The sequence below is a fragment of the Trachemys scripta genome, chromosome 16, assembly GCF_013100865.1.
Source record: "Trachemys scripta elegans isolate TJP31775 chromosome 16, CAS_Tse_1.0, whole genome shotgun sequence".
NCBI classification, from domain to species: Eukaryota; Metazoa; Chordata; order Testudines; family Emydidae; genus Trachemys; species Trachemys scripta.
In genome coordinates this window covers 13,783,151-13,803,084 of record NC_048313.1, presented here as the reverse complement: position 1 = coordinate 13,803,084, position 19,934 = coordinate 13,783,151, and the positions used below count along the sequence as shown (strand labels likewise).

The 19,934-nt window shown below is 58.0% G+C and overlaps 1 protein-coding gene across 3 annotated transcripts in view; it reads right to left on the bottom strand.

Annotated features, from left to right (window-relative positions):
- The window catches only part of RBMS2 (RNA binding motif single stranded interacting protein 2), a 22,051-nt gene extending 12,677 nt beyond the window's left edge, over positions 1-9,374 (bottom strand). For all 3 annotated transcript variants that reach the window (XM_034791804.1, XM_034791806.1, XM_034791805.1), the window contains exon 1: positions 9,258-9,374. In XM_034791804.1, the coding sequence (XP_034647695.1) occupies positions 9,258-9,323 (66 nt within the window). In that variant the 5' untranslated portion in view covers positions 9,324-9,374. The remainder of the gene's footprint in view (positions 1-9,257) is intronic.
- Between the last annotated feature and the right edge of the window lie 10,560 nt (positions 9,375-19,934).

Below are 19,934 nucleotides of genomic sequence, written 5' to 3'. Positions count from 1 at the left end.
GTCCCGATTTTTGGGTCTTTTTCTTAGATAGGCTCCTATTACCCCCCCACCCCCTGTCCTGATTTTTCACATTTGCTGTCTGGTCACCCTAACCGGCAGAGCTGGGGGGCCCAGGGCTGGGCTAGCAGGGGGCTGCGGGTCGGGACTGAGGGGCACTGGGAGAGCTGGGGGGAGACCAGGGCTGGGCTAACAGGGGGCTGCGGGTCGGGAGTGAGGGACACACGCAGAGCTGGAGGGAGACCAGGGCTGGGCTAACAGGGGGCTGCGGGTCGGGAGTGAGGGACACCGGCAGAGCTGGGGGGAGACCAGGGCTGGGCTGGCAGGGGCTACGGGTCGGGGGTGAGGGGCACCAGCAGAGCTGGGGGGAGCCCAGGGCTGGGCTAGCAGGGGGCTGCGGGTCGGGAGTGAGGGGCATCGGCCCCTCCCTGCCTCCACCCCAGCCCTCTGTCCCTGCCCTCTCAGCCCTTCGCTCTCACAGACTCTGGTTGCTCCTGGAGCCATTCGAACCATGTGGTCGAAGTGGCTCATGGTCAGCCGGGGCCTGTGCCGGGCCAGGTCTGCCCAGCTCCCAACGCTGCTCCCGCGGGAACGGTACCACCGGCGTCCCTAGGCCCAGGAGCTGAGAGGGGCTGCGACCCAGCGGGGCAGCTCACCACGTGGATCCGCCCCTGCAGCAGCCGGCTCCCTGCTCCCGGACGGCAGCGGCCCGGGGGGCTGGCCCGGGGCAGCGCTTGGGGCTGGTCCAATGCTCCTCCCTGGGCAGCCGGCACCAGCCCAGCCTGGCGTGGGAGCGTCTCTGGGGAGCGGGACACTGACAGGCGCGGAGTTGGAACTCGCCCCAGAATTTGCAGGGCCTGCGTGTGTGAGGCACAGAGCATCGGGGCCTCACAACAGCGACAAGTCTAGAACTCAGCCCCCCCTGCTCCGAAAGCCCCCAGCCCCACTGAGTTAATGGGGAATCTCCAGTAGCACAAAGCAGTATGGGATCTATGGTCCACACATGAGCAATTCTTGTGCCATCCAGCAGAGGGCAACACCAGAGGCCCACATGCATTGGCTCATCAGCAAAGCTTTGCTCTGTCCAGGGAGCTCAAAGCCCTTGGCAAATACTAATCTATCAACTTCTCCTTGTGAGACACTGCTGGGGAAACTGAGGCACGGTATGGGAAGGGGATGGGAGGTGCCTGAAGTGAGTCCAGGGCCAGGTGGGAGCAGAGTCGCCTTCACAAAACCAGAGACAGAAATGAGTCTCTCTCAGGACACTAGAGGGGACCCCAAACTGAACAGGATCAGGGCCAGCACCGGAGACCTGGGACAGGAAACGGGTCCAGACAGGGTGAAACAAAACCAGGTCCGGGGCGAATGTCAGAGGGGAAACACCCACTTGAATTTCCCTGACACCCGTTTCCTCATTTGAAGCTTTCCCGATGCACAGGAGAAGGTGATCAGTTTACTGAGCGGGGCTGGGAGCCACGACTCCTGGGTTCTCACCCCACTTTGCTGCGGGATCTTGAGCAAGACATGTCCGTGCCTCAGTTTCCCCCACACACACCTCCCCAGGTCAGAGAGCCTGTCCCAAGGATTCCCGCAGCCAGCCCATACCTTGTGGTTGAGCTACACCCGATCTTCGCCAAAGCCCCATCTCAAGGCACAGCCTTCCAAGAGACGGAGAAACCCCACATGCCTCGGGCAGGGGGTCCAAGGATCAGCTCCCCTCCCTGTTCACAACTTGGGCCCTACGTCTAGTCGGGACGGTTCTGGCTTCACCTCTCAGCCACCGGCTCTGCCTTTGCCGCCGAGCCTGGAGGGCGGAACAAACCACGAGGGGCAGGACGCGGCTCTCCAGGCAGGTCCACACAGGCAAGAAAAGAAACACGCTTAAAGCACGTGACTTGGCCCCAGCCACGTTCTCAGCATCATGTGTGAACATGGTTATTCTGGGAGGGTGGACGGGACGCGAGCGCCTCTCCCCTCCGCTGCTCATTTCACTCCCGCGCTGCGTTGGCCGAGCACACGGTTTGGCTTCCGAGAAGCCCAGGTGGTAGGTCGGGGCTGCCAGGGGAGGGGCGGGAGGCCTGGACAAGTTGGTAGATAAAGGGGATGGGGGGGCGCCCTGCGGGACGTGGAAAGAGACATGGTACAGCAGGGGGGATGGGGGGAGGGATTGTCAAAGGGCCCAGGGGAGTTAGGTGCCAGATTCCTGTTGTGTGCCTAACTCCCTTACCCCAATGCCGCCCTTAGCCCCCGTATTGCGGCGCCGTCCCCATGAAGCCGACAGGACTCAGTATTTGGGGAGACCCCCGACGCTGCGTGCCCAGGGCGACAGGGAGAGTTAGAGGCTGGTGGGTTTGGAGGAATTGAGGCCACAAATGTCGGTGGGATTGAGAGCAAGGGAGGGAGCGGGTTTGGTGAATCGACCGTGACGTGTCAGGACTCCTGGGTTCTCCCCAGCTCCAGAAGCAAGGTTGGTTGAGGGGCCTGGCTGCGAGACTGCCTGGGTTCTTCTCCCAGCAACACCACAGCCCCAGCCTGTGACCTCAGGCACGTCCCCGCGCTGTCCCTGGATTGCCCCTCCCTTGTCTCTCCAGACTGGAAGCTCTCTGGGGCAGGGACCCTACGTGCAGCGCCCGGCATTGTGAGCGGTCGGGCTGCTACCCAATACGCCCAGGGAAGGCGCGCCAGCCGGACAGAGAGCATGAAACGGGGCAGCTTCTGCGCCGAGTTCTTCAACCAAACCAGGGAAAACGCCGGTTTGTGGCAACCGAAACTTTCCGTGTAAACGTGCCGGTTTCGATGCCGCCGGTTCCCGGGCCAGGGTGGGATTTCAGGTCAGAACCCGGAATAGCCAACGGCCCAGGGATCAGAGCATGGTGGTGCTGGAAACCCCGATTCCACTCCCTGCTCCGCCTGCCGCTATCCCAGGCAAGGGCCCTGACCACCAGGCCGTAGGGCCAGTCTCCGCCACTGGCCCAGCCAGTGTGTAATTATTATACAGCCTGGTGGAGCCCTAAACTGGGATGTGCCGGCGAGATTTTCAGTTTTCCTCTGAAAATCCAAGCCTGAGACAGTAAGAGCTTATCAAATGCATGGCTGTTCAAGGCATAATCATCCCCTTGCCTTGGGTTCTTGGCACGCCCCAGAGGTGAGTGGAATGGAACAATCTGAAGTATGTTTGTACAGCGCCGAGCACAGCTGGGGCTGGGTCCATGCCTGGGATTCGTAGGTACTAATTACATTTCCACCCTGGGTGGTTGTGTTTTTAAACGTCGGGTCTCCATGCGTTGCCAATGCTCATGATCTTATCATGAGTCTCACAATATCTGGTGTTCCTCTGAGAGACTCAGCTCCAGGAGCCAGAGGGTCAGGCGAAAATCTCGGCTTTAATTGGGGGGGGGACCCAAAGAGTAAATTTCTAGCCCTCCTGGTTGCAGGGAAAAGCATGAAAACGTGACCTGAGTGTGACCCCAAAGGTTCACACAGGAGGAGGCGCCGAAGAACAATTTGTATAAAATCTCCTGATTTTCAAGCCAACCTCATGATTTTGAGGGCTGGGGGTTGGCCGCTCCAAAGTGAAAACAGACTGGTCAGTTTCACACTTGCTTAGAGTCCATTTCTAGTCAATTTCACTCTCGGGTTAGCAGGCACCAGCCCCAGGCCCTGAGAGGAGGCAGGGTCCCGGGCAAGGCTCAGTTCTGGGCCAGGAGTCCGGCGATCTACGTTCAATTCTTGGGTCTGCAGCGCCATGCCTCAGTTTCCCCAGCTGCGAACCAGCGCTGACGCTGGCCCCCTTTGCAAAGCGCTTGGAGACACAAGAATGGGGTGGGGGGGATGCGGTCGTCATCGTTTTTAAAATGCTGTTTCTGGAGGAAATCTTTGTATTGAGCTAAAGTTTGGTCAACGCCTCGGAGAATTTCAAAACAAACCCCGGACACAAAACTCACAAACGCGGGAGCCCAAAGTGCCTGTTCTGAAAACCACCGCTCGGGCCGGCGTTCACCCACCAGCCCCTGCAGTGACACTTGGACGACTCAGTCACAGAGGGACAGGAACCTCCAGTGATGCTAAACTTGGCCTGCAGGAGAATTGTCCTCTCTCGCGCTCTCTCTTCTTCCCCCGCCACAGGAAATGGTGGGTGACATCACTAATGATCACACCAGCACATGCCTGGGCAGTGATGCCAGCCGGGTGTGGCTGATACAATGACATTCCTCAATGCATTTTTTTGTTCCTTCTAGTGCTACCTACATTTGCAAAGATTCATTTCATTCCCAGACGGGCTGAAGCTGCTGTCAGGCGGTGGGGCTGCAGGGCAGTCGTGGGTCACGGTGCCCAGCGCCCACCGTCTGAGCCGGGTTCGCAAAAGGGCTCATGTTGCCAGGAAGCAATGCCAGGGAGCAGGTCTATGGCTGGGCCACCTAGATGCTACCGTAATACACCTAATAAATCACGTCAAGCGCCCGGCACATGGGGCCTTGACTGGAGTGCCTGGGTGCTACCCGATTACCCCTCATTCATAATGGTATTACCAGGGTAACATTTCACCGCACAACTCCCATTGCGACACTCTCGCCGAGCCCCTTCTCGCACCTCGCTGGGATCTTGGCAAGCTCCAGGCCCGATCTGTGGGTGCCGGGCCTTTGGGACGCTTGGCCTAGTGGATGTATCCCCAATGCACCGTTTCACGCACACGTTTAACTCCTCCCCCAAAGCTCAGGGCACATCCCAGGAGCGGGAAGTGAGGCACCTGGGGAAGTTGGTGCAGGATCGAGGTTCACTGGCCCATTTTTTGTTTTTAAACTAACAGAAACATCGAAAACTGTCAGGCATAAAACAAAGCACCGAGCACCGCTCCCACAGCACGTGACCGAGGGCGGGTGGGATCATTAACCCCATTTCACAGATGCAGAAGTTGAGGCACAGAGCAAGAAGTGATTTGCCCAAAATGCTAGAACCAGGCCTCCTGGATACCAGGCTGTGCTTTACCACTAGGCCACACAGCCTCCCTGTTGCTCAGATTTCCATTTGGACACCTACACGGCCATGTTGTAATTATTCTCCTCGGAATTGGGGTCGTCCCCCCGGCACCCCAACACCGCAGTTCCTTTTTCAGGCGTGGGCCTTGCCAGCTCAGACCCAGACACCCTAGTCCGGCCTCCTGCATGTCCAGAACCCCGCCCCCACACGCCCGTGACAGACCCCGTCACTGACGTCCTCAGATCCTGGTTTCAAGACTCCAAGTTACAGAGAATCCACCATTGACACTAGTTGAAACCTGCAAGTGCCCCACACTGCAGAGGAAGGCGAAAACCACCCAGGGTCTCTGCCAATCTGACTGAGGCGGAAATTCCTTCCCGACCCCAAATCTGGTGATCAGTTAGACCCTGAGCATGTGGGTGAGACCCACCAGCCAGACACGCAGGAAAGAATTCTCTGTCGTAACTCAGAGCCCTCCCCAGCCAGTGTCGTGTCCCGTCCCCGCCGGTGGAGATATTTGCTAGTAGCCGCAGATCGGCTGCATGCCATTGTGGGCAGTCCCATCAGACCGTCCCCTCTACAGACTTAGCAAGCTCCGTCGTGAAGCCAGTTAGGTTTTGTGCCCCCCGCTCCCCTTGGCAGGCCGCTCACTCCGGTTCCCCAGAGGGGGCTGCTCCGGTGCATAATGTCTAGTTCGCATTCGGCTCGCTGGAGCAGGTCAGGGCCCCGCTGACCCCAGGCAGCTCACAAGCGAAAGGCTATAGGGCCGAGGGTTTCATTTCAAGCTAACAAGAGGGGCTGGTTCTTTAAACCATCATGTCAAATATCTCCGGGGCCAGCGCGGCCTTTTCCCAGAGATCTGCCAGCCCACGCCAAGCGCCATGAGGCCCTGGCCCATGAATGGGGCTCCTGGGTGTTACCGTAATAGACCTAAATAATGTACAGCGCCTAGCACCAGGGGCCCTGGCCCATGACTGGGGTTCTTAGGTACGTCTACCCTGCACACTAAAGGCTGGGCTCTGACTCAGGCTTGAGCCAAGCCCCACTTCCATCCATGCACAAATCAGTCTGGCTCAGGTCAGCAAGTGCTCAGGACCCGGGTCCTAGGACCTGCTGGAGCAGGGGAGGGGGGGTCAGAACCAAGTCCCACTCTGATTTAGGTCCCAGCCCTGGCGTTTTGGAGTGTGGGCGCAGACCCGAGACAGAGGCGTGGACGCAGCGGCGCGGCTGGGAGCCCCGGGGCCAGCGACTGTTAACCCAGGCTGGCGATGCAGTGGGGAAGCACCGAATCCACGGAGCCGGGTTCCCAAGCAGTGCGGACATGCCAGGAGGCACCGGGAGGGCAGAGAGAGGTAAGAAACTGGCTCGGGACTCAGATGGCCTGTCTCCACGTCCCTTGCTGCGCTGGTGCAGCTGCGGTGCGTAGCGAAGACGTTACTACCCCAGCGGGAGATCGGCACGGTGAATTCACCTCCGTGAGAGGCGGGAGCTGAGCTGCTCAGAGAAGCGCTCCCGCCACACAGCGCTGTCTACACTAGGTTCTCTAACTGCATCGCTCAGGGGTGTGTGGGCTAACAGGCGGGTTCTTACTTCCTCCTCTAAAACATCTGGTGCTGGCCCCTGTCGGAGACAGGACACTAGGTGGCCCTGGAGTGTGAGGTGAGTTCCTGTCCAGTCGAGATCTTAGTTCTAGCTCGACCACACGATATGGGCTGGGTGCAGGAACGACAAGGTCCTTCGGCCTGGTCAAGGCAGGAGGTCGGATGGGATTATCTGGCCTTCAAAGTCTATGAAGCTATTAGTCACGGTACTTTTATGAAGCAACTATTAACTCCCCGCCCAGATCAGAGCCTCATCAACATGGGCTGCCAAAACAAAACAAAACAATACCAGCCACCGAGCCACTGGACCCCTGGAAATACGCAAACATCAATCACTAACATGTCACAGCCCAAGAACTGGCCTAAATCGCAGAGTTCCCCGCAGAGCATTTCCACTCATTCGAGATGAGTAACTCAGACAGTCAGCAAATTATGAGGCAAAAATTCCCCTAACTTCAGGGAAGACGTATTCTGACTCCCTGCGTCCCCGGCTGCGTTACAGACACCGGGGGCGGGGCTGTTTTGTGGCTGAGAACTGCCCACGTGGGGTGGACCATGTCCCACTGCGTCCCACAATCCCAGGGCCCGACTGGACACCCAGATCTACAAAATTCCCGGACAACGCACTCACACCCAGCGGCTCCCCTGCAAACGCACACACCACTCTAATGGCCGTGCGCCACAAACTCATCCCCCCACCACTGTCACACCCAGACTCACCAATACGCCACACACACGACCATCGCACGCGCGCCAACACAGACACACTAGAGCAAATTCACCAGCATGTCAACAAACTCACCATCTCACACGTCAATACGGCAACTATGTCACAGGTGCACATCCAAACGCCGCTGCCCCAAATACACAGCCCGACACGCACCAGCAGTTACAGGGAGACAATCCGGGCGCACAAAGACAGACAGACGCAAAAAACACCCCAAACACGGGCCGACACCCTGTAAAGCCCCTCTGACAGAAAAGGCCAGCGCAAGTACACTGCGGACGCCACACGCACTGATCCCCCAGACTCGCACACACGAACCCGCCGACGACACACACACTCCCCTGGAGAAAGTTCAGTGGCTTGGAAAGTGACAGATCTCGCACACACAAAGGAATGATTTTACATGTGTACAGCTGGCTTCTCGGAGGCCTTCACTTTGCTCCCCAGCTCCTGCGTTTCTGGCATTCGCGGCCTGACTCGGCGGCGGACTCTGGGGGTGTGGGGGGGTGGACACTCGGGGTGGGTGATGGGGCCAGTCAGTCATGGCTTCTGGCTGGCTGGTGCTGCAGACTCATCTCCAACGCTCAGGACGTTAATGTCACGGGGACAAGAGGGGGTGGGGGGGGATCCAAGCCATGGTCTGCAGAAGGGAGCCCCGAAAGGGGAGGGAGAGGTCTGGATTACAGAGCCATCCGTCTGGGTGTAATCTGGAGTCCAGGGGGAGGGGGTGTATCGGAGGCCCCCCGGGTGCTGCATGGATCCCTGCTCCATGGGACAGAGACTCCAGCTGTTACCCCCGCGATAACAGGGCACAATGGTTCTGCCCCCCCGGTGGCGCTGTGGGAGAAGGGGCTTGTGAAGGGCAGAGGGTCTCACTGGGATTCAGAGACATGAGAATTCACCCGCCTGCCCCCGCGCGCCACTCTGCAGACAGGGAAACTGAGGCACGGAGGCTTGTCCCTCACAAGGTCACACCGCCAGCCAGTGGCAGAGCTGGGACTAAAACCAGGAGTCCTGCTCCCCCCTCCCCAGGCCCCACTGTGTTAACCCCCAGGCTACGCTAGGCTCCCCTCCCAGAGCTGGGGAGAGAACCCAGGAGTCCTGGCTCCCAGCCCCCCTAACCACTAGACCATGCTCCCCTCCCAGAGCTGGGGAGAGAACCCAGGAGTCCTGGCTCCCAGCCCCCCCCGCCCCAACCACTAGACTATGCTCCCCTCCCAGAGCTGAGGAGAGAACCCAGGAGTCCTGGCTGCCAGCCCCCCCCAGCTCTAACCCACTAGACCCCACTCCAAAATCCAAACCCAAAGTCTAATCCCAGCAAGACCCTAAACCCCCTAACTCTGACCCCAACGCCAATAACACCCCCCTCGCGTTCTGCCTGCACGGGGGGGACACAGACACCCCCCAGGTAGCCCCAGAGCCAACCACAGTCGGAGGGAGGTGGGGAGCAGACAGGGTCCCCCCCCCCCCTTGGCACCCACGTGCCTCCGTCCCTGGGAATCTGGTGCCAGGCCTGGCCTGCCTGGGATATTCACCCACCAATCAAACCCCTCTCCCCGGAACACGGGGACCCCCCTGAACCCCGAAGTGGAGATCAGCTCCCCCCCATCCCCACACCTCAGCCCACCCCACACTCCGGGGTGGGGGGCGCAGCCCAGCTCGGCCCGGGAGTGGTGGTGGTAGTCGGGGGGGGTGCCCGGAAAAGCGATTCTCCAGCCTACACTTGGTGGAGCAGCGCGGAGGGGGGGGGGCAGATCTTCACCCTGGGCGGTGCTGCGGGGGGGGCAGCGCCCTGAACTTCCCCCAGCACAAAGGCCTGAGCCGGGCCCCGCGGCTAACGGGAGGTACAGGGAGCGGGGGGGGGGAGATGGGAACCCCCCTTCTCCTCTCCTGGGGGGCCAAAGGCATTGGGGCGCGCTGGGGCGGGGGGGGCAGGACGCAGTCGCTTTTCCTACCTTCTTGCTGGTCTTATTGTAGCCAAATGTGGCGATGGCGGCCCGCGGCTGGACGGAAAGTAACATTTTCCTCCCTAATGTTACGGGCCTGGGAACGGGGCGGGGGGGGCGCTGGAGGGGGGGGGACGGGGCTGCTGGCTGACGTCACACCCAGGGAAGCCAGCCTGGAATCTAGGGCCGGGATGACAACTTTCCACTGGGTCCTAGCGCCCGCGGAGGGAGCGGCGCCCGAGGGAGGGGCCGCTTCTCCTCCCCCACGGGGTCCCAGGCCGGAAAGGGACCCACTGTGGCTCCTTCTCGTCTGACCTCCTGCACAGCACAGGCCCCGGGGGGGGGGTCCCCGAAATAATGCCGGCCCCGGGGGCAACCAGCCCAAAGACTCAGTAGCCGCTGGGCCCGGGGGGTGCCACGGTGGCTGGGGTGTTGCAGAAGTGATTGGGGTTGGGGCGGGTGTTGCCCTGGTTTTGGCTTTAGGAGGGTTGCGGGGAGAAACCAGCGTCCAGCCTCCCCACCGCCGCGCCAGGCGCTGCACGCACCCAGCAGCGGGAAGTTGGACCTTGCCCAGGCCCGGCGGCAGGGTGCGAAGGCCCAGGCTGGCATTCGGGGTGCTGGGCCCGACGTCCTGTCTCCGGCTGTCTGGCCCGCACTACTCGGGGAACAGCCCCCTCCGGGCAGGCCCAGACCCCTGTTCCAGCCGGCCCCCCACGTGAGACCAGCCCCTTGCCCCCATTCCTGGCAGGCCTTGGGCCCAGCACTGACTGGCAGGGGAGAGCGCCCCCTACTGAGACCCCCACTCATCTCCCAGCCATGTCTGGGCAGGGCTGTCACCTGGGGCCTGGTGAGGGGCGGGTGGGTGCAGACCAGCACCCCCTGGTGGCCAACACTGCGGGGGTTAGACAGAGGGTAGCCCCAGCCTGGGGGCGGGGCATGGTCTCCAGCTGGGAGGGATATTCCTGGCAGGAACGGGGTCACCCTGGGGCCACCCCCACCCTAGGAGCTGTGCGAGCCGGTCTCAGCGTCGCCCCCTCTGGGCTGGGTCATGTCACGCTGCCCTCGCTGGGTGTTACCTTGTGTGTCTTTCACATGAGTCACCGAGGGATGGGGAGCGCTCCGGGGCCATGGGGCTCCCTGCTCTCCGTAGCCGGGGATCACGAGGCTCCACCCAGGCCCAGCAACATGTGGGGGGGGGACACCCGGATCAGGATGGGGACAGACTTAACCCTTCCCGTGCTGTGCGGCACACGGGAAGCTGGAGTCCCAGCCATGCACCCGGCTGTTCCCAGTCCAGAGCTCCCATACCACCCTTTCCTCTCTCCCCCCCTCATCTGGGGCAGGGGTTCCCTGCATTGCGGGGTCTGGATCCCTGACTGGGGCTGCTGGGCATGGCCAGAACACGCACTTGTGGGGCCTGGCCTGGAAAATCTGGCCCTGGCATCTCTCTGCAGCTGTGATGTCAGGATGGCCCAAGCTGAGAGGACTGGCTGGAGCGGGGGGGGGGGGGGGGGGCGGGGAGGGGGGCACGGGGCCTTTCCCCTAGGGGGTGCCAGCTCTGATCCAGCCCCAGGGTGGGCACTGGCTGGCTTGTGCGGAGGGAGCAGGGAATAAGACATGGGCCCTTTCCCCTCTAGGGTGGGCCGGCCCCAAGGCAGCTGGCCTAGGAGGTGCGGAATTGGGTGCCGATCACACTGAGATTCTGGGGGAACTGAGACAAATCAGCAGCCCCCTGCCCATCTTCACCCTGGAGCAAGCTGGCCCCCAGTCCACACCCATCTGTGCTCGCTGGGAGATCCTGGGCGGGGGAGGCAGGCTGGGAGAGCCCCGGTTGGGGGGTGCAGAACAGAACACAAAGGGCTCCCCCCCCAGAACAGGGCACCCACCCCAGCTCCTTGCACCTGGAGGAGTTTACGGGCTTGGGGTGAGGTTTCATGGGGCAGTTGATTCTAGGTATTTGGGGCTGGATGCCCCCCCCCAGGGTCTCTCCTGCAGGTGGGGGGTCTCTGAGGTCACTGCAGGGTGGGCCAGCACCTGGAGGTGAGACAAGCACCACTCCAAGTGGAGGGGATGTGGAACCCAGCTCCAGGGCTGAAACAAACAAAGGGCCCAGCTGCGGATGCTGCTCTGGGGGGTGGGGGCGGGGAGCCCTGGGGAGGGAGCAGCCGGGTCCCAGGGGAACTGAGCTGCAGAGAAGAGAGGCTATTAGAGCCAGATGCCTGGCAGGGTGAGCTGGGAAGGAGAGAGAGAAAAGTATGGAGGGAGGGAGAGGTGGATATGGAGGAATAGACAGATGGATGGAAAGCTTTCCCCCAAGGTCAGGGAATCAGTAACCCTTATTTGACAGATGAGGAAACTGAGGCACGGAGAGGGGCTCCCCAAGCCCATCCAGGGAGTCAGTGACAGAAGGGTCATGATAATTAATAGAGAGACCCTATCTCCTAGAACTGGAAGGAACCCTGAAAAGTCATTGAGTCCAGCCCCCTGCCTTCACTAGCAGGACCAAGTACTGATTTTTGCCCCAGATCCCTAAGTGGCCCCCTCAAGGATTGAACTCACAGCCCTGGCTTTAGCAGGCCAATGCTCAAACCACTGAGCTATCCCTCCCTCCGCTCTAAGCACTAGGTCATAGGATAGAACCAGAAACAATGGGTTTAAACTGCAGCAAGGGAGGTCTAGGTTGGACATTAGGAAAAAGTTCCTAACTGTCAGGGTGGTTAAACACTGGAATAAATTGCCTAGGGAGGTTGTGGAATCTCCGTCTCTGGAGATATTTAAGAGTAGGTTGGATAAATGTCTATCAGGGATGGGCTAGACAGTATTTGGTCCTGCCATGCGGGCAGGGGACTGGACTCGATGACCTCTCAAGGTCCCTTCCAGTCCTAGAATCTATGAATCTCCCCGCTATGGGGGTGACAGTCGCCGCCTCCTCTCGCTCTGGGGAGTTTGGGGGGCCCGGGCCTAGGACCAGCCCCAGTTAGTCACAGACGCCTCCTGCAGGGTAACCAGTCTCCAGCCCAGACCACCAGGGACTAGATCCCAGGCCGGGATTTCCCTGCAGCTGCGGCAGGTGAAAGGCCAGGGACCCACCCAGTCTGCAGCAGAGGCAGGTAGCGGCTCTGCCCCTCCCTCCCGAGGAGCGAGGAGGAAAACCTGGCCTGGAGTCGGAGGGTGGGCTCACGCCCCCAGAGTGGAGCTGGGATGCCTTGGGGCTTGGAGGACAGACAGATCGGGTGGGGGAGACAGGAGAACGCCCATGGGTCAGAACGGGCCAGGAGGTGGCGCTCCGAAATTGGGCCTTGGAACCAAAGCAACTCAGCAAAATGCATGCAAATGTATGCGCCTGTTAGACCATGCCCCTCGCTGTGGCCCTCTCAGGCCCCCAACGTTGGAGCATCCCCCCCCACCAACCCAGGTGGGAGGGCAGGACTGTCTGCCCCTTCCCTGGCTAGGCCCCAGGAAGATGGCGCAAGGGGTGGGGGGCTGGCTGGGGTCAGCGGTGCATTCCTGGGCTCCCCACGCAGCTGGCCGGAGCCGGGAAACCGGATCTCCCCACACACACCAGGCCGGACCCTGAGCCAACGGCCGGATTGTTTGTGAATTCCTCGCATAGCTCCCGGGCGAGGGGGGCTGGGAAGAGGAAGGTGCTGACGTGGGATCCCGGGAGGCCCCCTAAGGGGAGGTGGGATGGGGAGCCCCCCCAACACAGAATGCCGGGATGCCCAGTTCCCTGTCCCCAGTTGCCCCCCCCAAATGAGTCCTGGCCTGCTTTCTGGGATGCAGGGGGGGTGCATTAAACCCCATCAGGGCTGCATAGGGTCACACCCACCCCAGCCTTAGCTCAAGAGACGATGGTGGGGGAGGCCACGTGGTCCCTGGGCTGCTCCAGTCCTCAGGCGAAGCCAGGGGGTTCCCCAAATGGCCTGACAAAGTGGGGGAGGCGCTGGATCTATTTGCAACAGGGGCCGCAAAGATCAAACCCAGTTGGTCCTCAAGCTGATGGGGGGGGAATGGGGACTCTGGAGGGGGAGTCAGGCGCTCCGCTCCAATCTGCAGAGGGGCGGGCGATGGAGTCGGGGCAGCAGCAGGTGCCTCGTTGTGTGGGGCTCGGGCTCTGGGACCCAGCTGGGCAGAAACAGGCCGGAGTGGCCTCTGCTGTCGTCATGGCCTCCAGGTTTTGCAGCCGTTGGGCCGCGCTCCCTGCAGATGTGCTGGAGGCCGGCCAGCCATTCAGCAGGGGCCTGGCCAGGCAGGGAACATGTGGCCAGAGCGCGGGCTGAGCTCCAGCAAGGCCAATCAGCTACAAACAGGGGGGACGGGGACGGGGACAGGGACAGGGACGGGGACGTGCTCTGCAGTGTTCCCCTCTGGCTGAGGCGGGGAACTGCCCTGACGGGCACCCCTGGGCCTACCCATGTCTTGGGGCGGGGGGTTACCGTGGGAATCTCCGGGCTACAGCAGGGTCAATCGAATCCCCCTCCACCCAGCCCCGAACTCCCCCTGCACGGCCTCCCCTGATGGGATGGGGGCCCATTGACACACGCCCTGTCAGGGGCCCAGAGCCGGGATTGCAGCCTGAGTCCATTCCAGATGGGTGCATTATGGGCAGGATTCCAGTCCAGGATTTCCCTGCCACCATTCCAGGCGGAGCCTAGAAGGAAAACTCCACCCCACTCCTGAGCCCGTAAATTCTCTTAGAAACGGGAGGGGGGAAAGACCCGAACTGGATCCCCGCAGCCAGCTGGAATGGACTCCGCAGGCCCATGCCAAAGGAGCCTAGGACATCATTTCTGTTCTGTGAATGTGCTCACCTGGCATCAGGAGAGGCAGTGCTGGCCAGTGGGTAGGGCACTAGATTAGGCCTCAGGACTCCCGGGTTCTATTCCCAGCGCTACCACTAAGGGTGTCAGCCCTCCGTGCCTGTTTCCCCCCTCTGTATCAAATTCTCCCCCCCCATACCTTCCCTGTCATCACTCAATGCTGGACATGGTGACAGCAGGGTTAAAACGGCACCCTTCTGCTCCAGGAACCCAGGCCCCAGCACCTGAGCTAGCGGAGAATCTCCATTAGTTGATAGCAGTATAGGGCTTATGACACACACCTGCGCTGCTCTGATAATATCCAGCAGAGGGCGGTGACCCTCGATCGCTACAGTACATCCCCATCTCCCTGTGAGGCTGGGTTAGCTCATGTTAGGAAACAAGCTGTGCTGTACAAATGTTCACCAGCCCTGCCCTCTGGGTGTCCCCAACCCAGAACACCTGGGTCCCTAGGCCGGGCAGTGAAACCAGATAAAGCAGGTGAGTTCCTCCCTTCCCCTAAGGTGGCATAACCCAGCTGCTCTGCCCAGCTCTGTGGTGCCAGCCTGGTGGAGCAGAGCGCTGGGCGTGGGCAGGACGGCACCCCGTTCTCATACGGGCATTGTTCCCCCAGCCGGCAAGATGCACCATGGCTCAGAAATGACTTCCCGGGCCCGTGGGGCATCCTGATTCCTTTCTTGGGGGTGGGGTGAGCGGTGCTACCCAGGTGGAGAGAGGGGCAGCTCCACGGCGCCATGATCCCACCCCAAATCCTCTGCAGAACTGCCCCCTCCTGCCTGCAACCCAAGGGACACCAGCCTCTGGGCATTGAAATGAAGGAGGAATGCTGCCACCTAGTGGGGTGTCAAGGTACGCCCCACCTGGGCAGTAGGTGACATGAGAACGGCCAGACTGGGTCAGACCAAAGGTCCATCTAGCCCAGTGTCCTGTCTGCCGACAGTGGCCAGTGCCAGGGGCCCCCGAGGGGATGAACAGAGCAGGGAATCCTCAAGTGATCCATCCCCTGTTGCCCATTCCCACCTTCTGGCAAACAGAGGCTAGGGACACCATCCCTGCCCATCCTGGCTAATAGCCATTGATGGACCTATCCTCCATGAATGTAGGTAGTTCTTTTTTGAACCCTGTGATAGTCTTGGCCTTCACAACATCCTCTAGCAAGGAGTTCCACAGGTTGACTATGCGTTGTGTGAAAAAATACTTCCTTTTCTTTGTTTTAAACCTGATGCCTATTCATTTCATTTGGTGGCCCCTAGCTCTTGTGTTATGAGAAGGAGTAAATAACACTTCCTTATTTACTTTCTCCACACCAGTCATGATTTTATAGCCCTCTATCATATCTCCCCTTAGTCGTCTCTTTTCCAAGCTGAAAAGTCCCAGTCTTATTAATCTCTCCTCATACGGCAGCCATTCCATACCCCTAGTCATTTCTGTTGCCCTTTTCTGAACCTTTCCCAATTCCATTAGATCTTTTTTGAGACGGGGCGACCACATCTGCAGGCCGTATTCACGATGTGGGCATCCCATGGATTTATAACAGCCAGCGCATGGGGCTGCGTCCCTGACCATTGTGACTAATAGCCACTGGGGTGCCTCTCCTCCACGAACGGAGCTCATTCTTTTTTGAACCCAGTTGTACTTTCGGCCTTCACAACATCCCCTGGCAAGGAGTTCCACAGGCTGATCGTGCGTGGGGTGAAGGAGCTTTAAACCTGCTGCCTCTGGTGCGTGATGGGACCCACCTCCCATGATGCAAAAGACTCTGTAAAAATCAACGGGGTTTTAGTTCCCCTAAGGAGACCCAAGAGTGGCAAATTAATCCGCAGACCCCTGACTATCGGGTGGGTGAGGGGATGTTAGGTCTCAGCCGCTAAACCAGAACCTGCCCCTCTGCAATGGGACTGCATGTCTGACGAGAACCAAAAGGCACTGAACTAAGCACCAGGACTCCTGGGTTCTATTCCCCGTCTGTGCCCTTTCTTGGGTGGGGGTAATTCCTGACCTCCCTTGGCAGGGTGAGGACAGGGACCACGGCCGTGCAGCGCCAAGCAAGCCTTCGCCTCTTCTCTTCCACCTCCCCCTCGAAGCATCAAACTCACCCTCCAAACTGAAAGATCGAACAGGGTCTGAAATGCGCACCGGCCGGCTGGCCACCTGGGCTGGTTTACTGGCTAGCTTGTATTGATGCAATCAATATTTACGTGTGCATGAACCAGGGGGTGTTTCAGAGCGGCCCGGAACCGTCAGCTGCTAAGGTTAGAAAACCAACATCTGTTTCCCATTAAACACACCAGGCCCAAGCCAGACGGCCACACATTTTTTACCCATGTGTTGTTACTCTGTGTTGTGCCCGGGTCATGGCCAGGGGGGAGGGCGTCACTCCTCAGGTGATGACACACAACTAGAACGGAGGAGAAGCTTGGAAAAGCTGCAGTGGTTTGTTATTGTAGGGTTGCAGGAACCGCTCCACTAGACCCAGAGTGATTTCCCCCCTGGATTCCTTACCCCTGGTCCATCTGCACCAGTACCCTGCCTCAGACAGCGGCCAGAGGTGGATGTGGGATAATCAAGCCTCTGTGAAGGTCTCATTCTAACCTCTAGGAGATTGTTTTTAATTCCGGAGCGTGAGGTTTGATCTCCCTTCCAAAAATCTGTGTTAGCATCAGCTTTTCGAACTCTGGCTATTCCCGTCCTCCCTAGAAACATCGCCCCCCCCCCCCCTTTTAGTCTTGCTAAATTCTTGACTCCATGGTATCATGTGGCAGAGAGTTCCACAGGCTAATTCCTGATTTGCCCAAAGGCAGGTCTCCCAAGCCCCTGTCCAGGGCTCTAGCCACTAGGCCATGCTGCCACCACAAACTAAAATGCCTTTAAGTCTGTCTCTCTATCCCTTATTCCCCACTTCGGATAACAACACGTTGGGAAGCCGATGGCCTGGGTTTTTTTCCTTTGCTTGGATCAGAGTTTTACAGGCACGAATTTCCAAACTGCCCCCCTCGAGAGAGGTCAGCGCCGCTCCTGAGATCCGATCCACTCTCCATGGACCCATTTGCAGAATTGGGGCTTCACCTGGGAACACTCCAGGCTGGAGGTGAGAGGGGGGTCACATGTTGGTGTCAAGGCTCAGAGGTTGGCCGGGCAGCTGGGGGGCTCTGGCCACACCTTGGCATGCTGTCTCCTCCACCTGGCTGCACGCACCCGCTGTCTTATCTTATGCCAGGCCCTGGAATATGCTGTTCAAACAGTTTCACTTTTGTTTCTACTGCCTGTCCCTCACATTTATCTCCAGACTTCTTCTCCTTGTCCAGATCTATTCCACCCCCAACAATCTTCTAGTCATTGAACTTTTTGAAACTTTGCACTTTTAGAGAGGTAAGGGATTGACTCTGTGTACACAAATATGCAGAGGGACAATAGAGCTGAGGTCTGTCATTTCTCAACTCTATATATTATTTATTTAAAAACATTTTTGCTGTTAACAAGCATGTTGCCTCTGGAGACATAAATCCACAGATTGAGAACTGCAAAACTAAGCATCTCTGATGGTATCTTCTAGACTGAGCACTGAGTCCCATTGGGTAGATCGAAAGATTAACCTCAATCTATACAGAAGCCCCTGGAGTCCCGTAAGATCGAGTCCCTAATCCATGAACTGTTGGGACTCATTTACAAAACTTTTCTTATTCATTATATGAATATATTGTCTCATACTATAGAATTAGAATTTAGAATCCCTATTCCATGATGCGCTATCTTTGAGCTAGAATATATCCTAATTAAAACTATCTTTAGACAGGATTTTCCCTCAAAAAGCATTTTATCAACAAAATCCGATTTAAATAAAAAAATCTAAATCTAAATAAAAAAAAAAATCATTGATTTTTATCCACCCTGGTCTTCACTAAACACATGAATGGTGACCAGATGCTCAACACGCTAAAATAACCAGCCCAAACAGGAAAAGCCTAAGATACAGACTATTTAGATACGTTAAATGTATTCAAGTCGGCAGGGCCTGATGAAATTCGGCCTGGGGTACTTGAGGAACTAGCTGAAGCAATTATCTTTGACAACTCCTGGAGGACAGGGGAGGTCCCAGAGGTCTGGAGACGGACAAACACAAAACCTACCTTTCAAAAGAGGGTCTGGGGAGTGACAGACCAGTCAGCCTGACTTCGATACGAGGAAAGACACTGGCACAAATGATTAACCAGTCCGTTTATAAGCACGTAGAGGATAACAGGGTTATAAGGAGCCACCAGCATGGATTTGTCAAGACCAGCTCATGCCAAACCAACCTATTTTCCTTCTGCACGGCCCACATGACAGTCTCATAAACAAACTAGGGAGATCCAGTCTAGGTTCAATTCCTCTAAGGTGGGTCCACGACTGGTTGAAAGACGGTATTCGGAGCAGTTATCAATGGCTTGCTATCAAACTGGGAGAGCGTATCTCCTGGGGTCCCCCAGGGATCAGTTCTGGGCCTGGTACTATTCAATATTTTCATGAATGACTTGGATAATAGAGTGGAGAGGATGCCTATAAAATTGGCGGATGCCACCGAGCTGGGAGGAGTTATAGGCTCTTTGGAGGACAAGATTAGAATTAAAAACAACCTTGACAAATGAGAGAATTGGTCTGAAATCAACAAGCTGCAATTCAATAAAGACACGTGCAAAGTACTACATTTAGGAAGGAAAAATCGAATGCCCAGCTCCAAACGGGGGAATAACTGGCCAGGCGCTCGTCCTGCTGAAAAGGATCTGGGGGTTCGAGCGGATCACAAGTTGAAGATGCAGCTGCAAGAGACTAATACTATTCTGAGCTGTATTAACAGGAGCGCCATACGTAAGACACAGGAAGTAACCGTCCTGCCCCAGCTGGAGAACTGTGTCCAGTTCTGGGTGCCGCACATTAAGAACGACGTGGACAAATTGGAGAGAGTCCAGAGAAGAGCAACAAAAATGATCAAAGGTTGAAAAAAGCTGACCTGTGAGGAAAGGTTAAAACAACGGGGCGGGTTTAGTCTGGAGAAAAACCGACTGAGGGGGGACCCGAGAACAGTCCGCAAAGACGCTGAGGGCTGTTCTAACAAGGACAGTGACAAATTGTTCTCCACATCCACAGAAGGGAGAACAAGAAGCAACGGGCTTCACCTGCAGCAAGGGCGGTTTAGGATATTAGGAAAAACTCTCCAGGTAGTTAAACTCCCACACGGGCTTCCAAGGGAGGTTGTGGAATCTCGGCATTGGAGGTTTTTAAGGGCAGGTGGGACAAACAGCTGTCAGGGCTGGGCTAGTGTTATCTGGCCCTGACCTCGCAGTGCCTTCCAGCCCAGCCTTTGTTTCTGGGGCGAGGGTGGGTCTGAGATCAGTGTGTGGATTTGTGTTCTCAGTGATTGTTTTGTTTGTTTGTTTGGTTATTTCTCCCCATAGTAGTCGGATCAGAGGGTCTTGCTGCCTCCCCAGAGCGCACCATGTACAGAGGAAGGGGGAAGTGCAGCTCCAGCAGAGAACAGCAGCTGGCGCAGTGGTTTAACACACGTCTTGTTAGCCCCACGACTTCTGATTCTTGCAATACTGAGGCTTCTGCACGGCCAGATCTCTGAGCAGGTCTGTCTGCGCACTTCGATTGTGAGCTCCTTGGGGGCCGGAGCGACTTTTTGTTCTGTTCGTGCAGCACCGCACACAACGGGCCCAGGACTGGAGCTCCTAGTGCAACCATAACACACCTAATAAATCCAAGCAGAGGAGGGGAGCATTGGGACCTTATTTGAGAGCAAGATTCTGGCTTTTGGGAAGACGGACCCCTACTGAACAGGGGGCTGCAGGTCGGGAGTGAGGGGCACCGGCCGAGCTGGGGGTGGGAG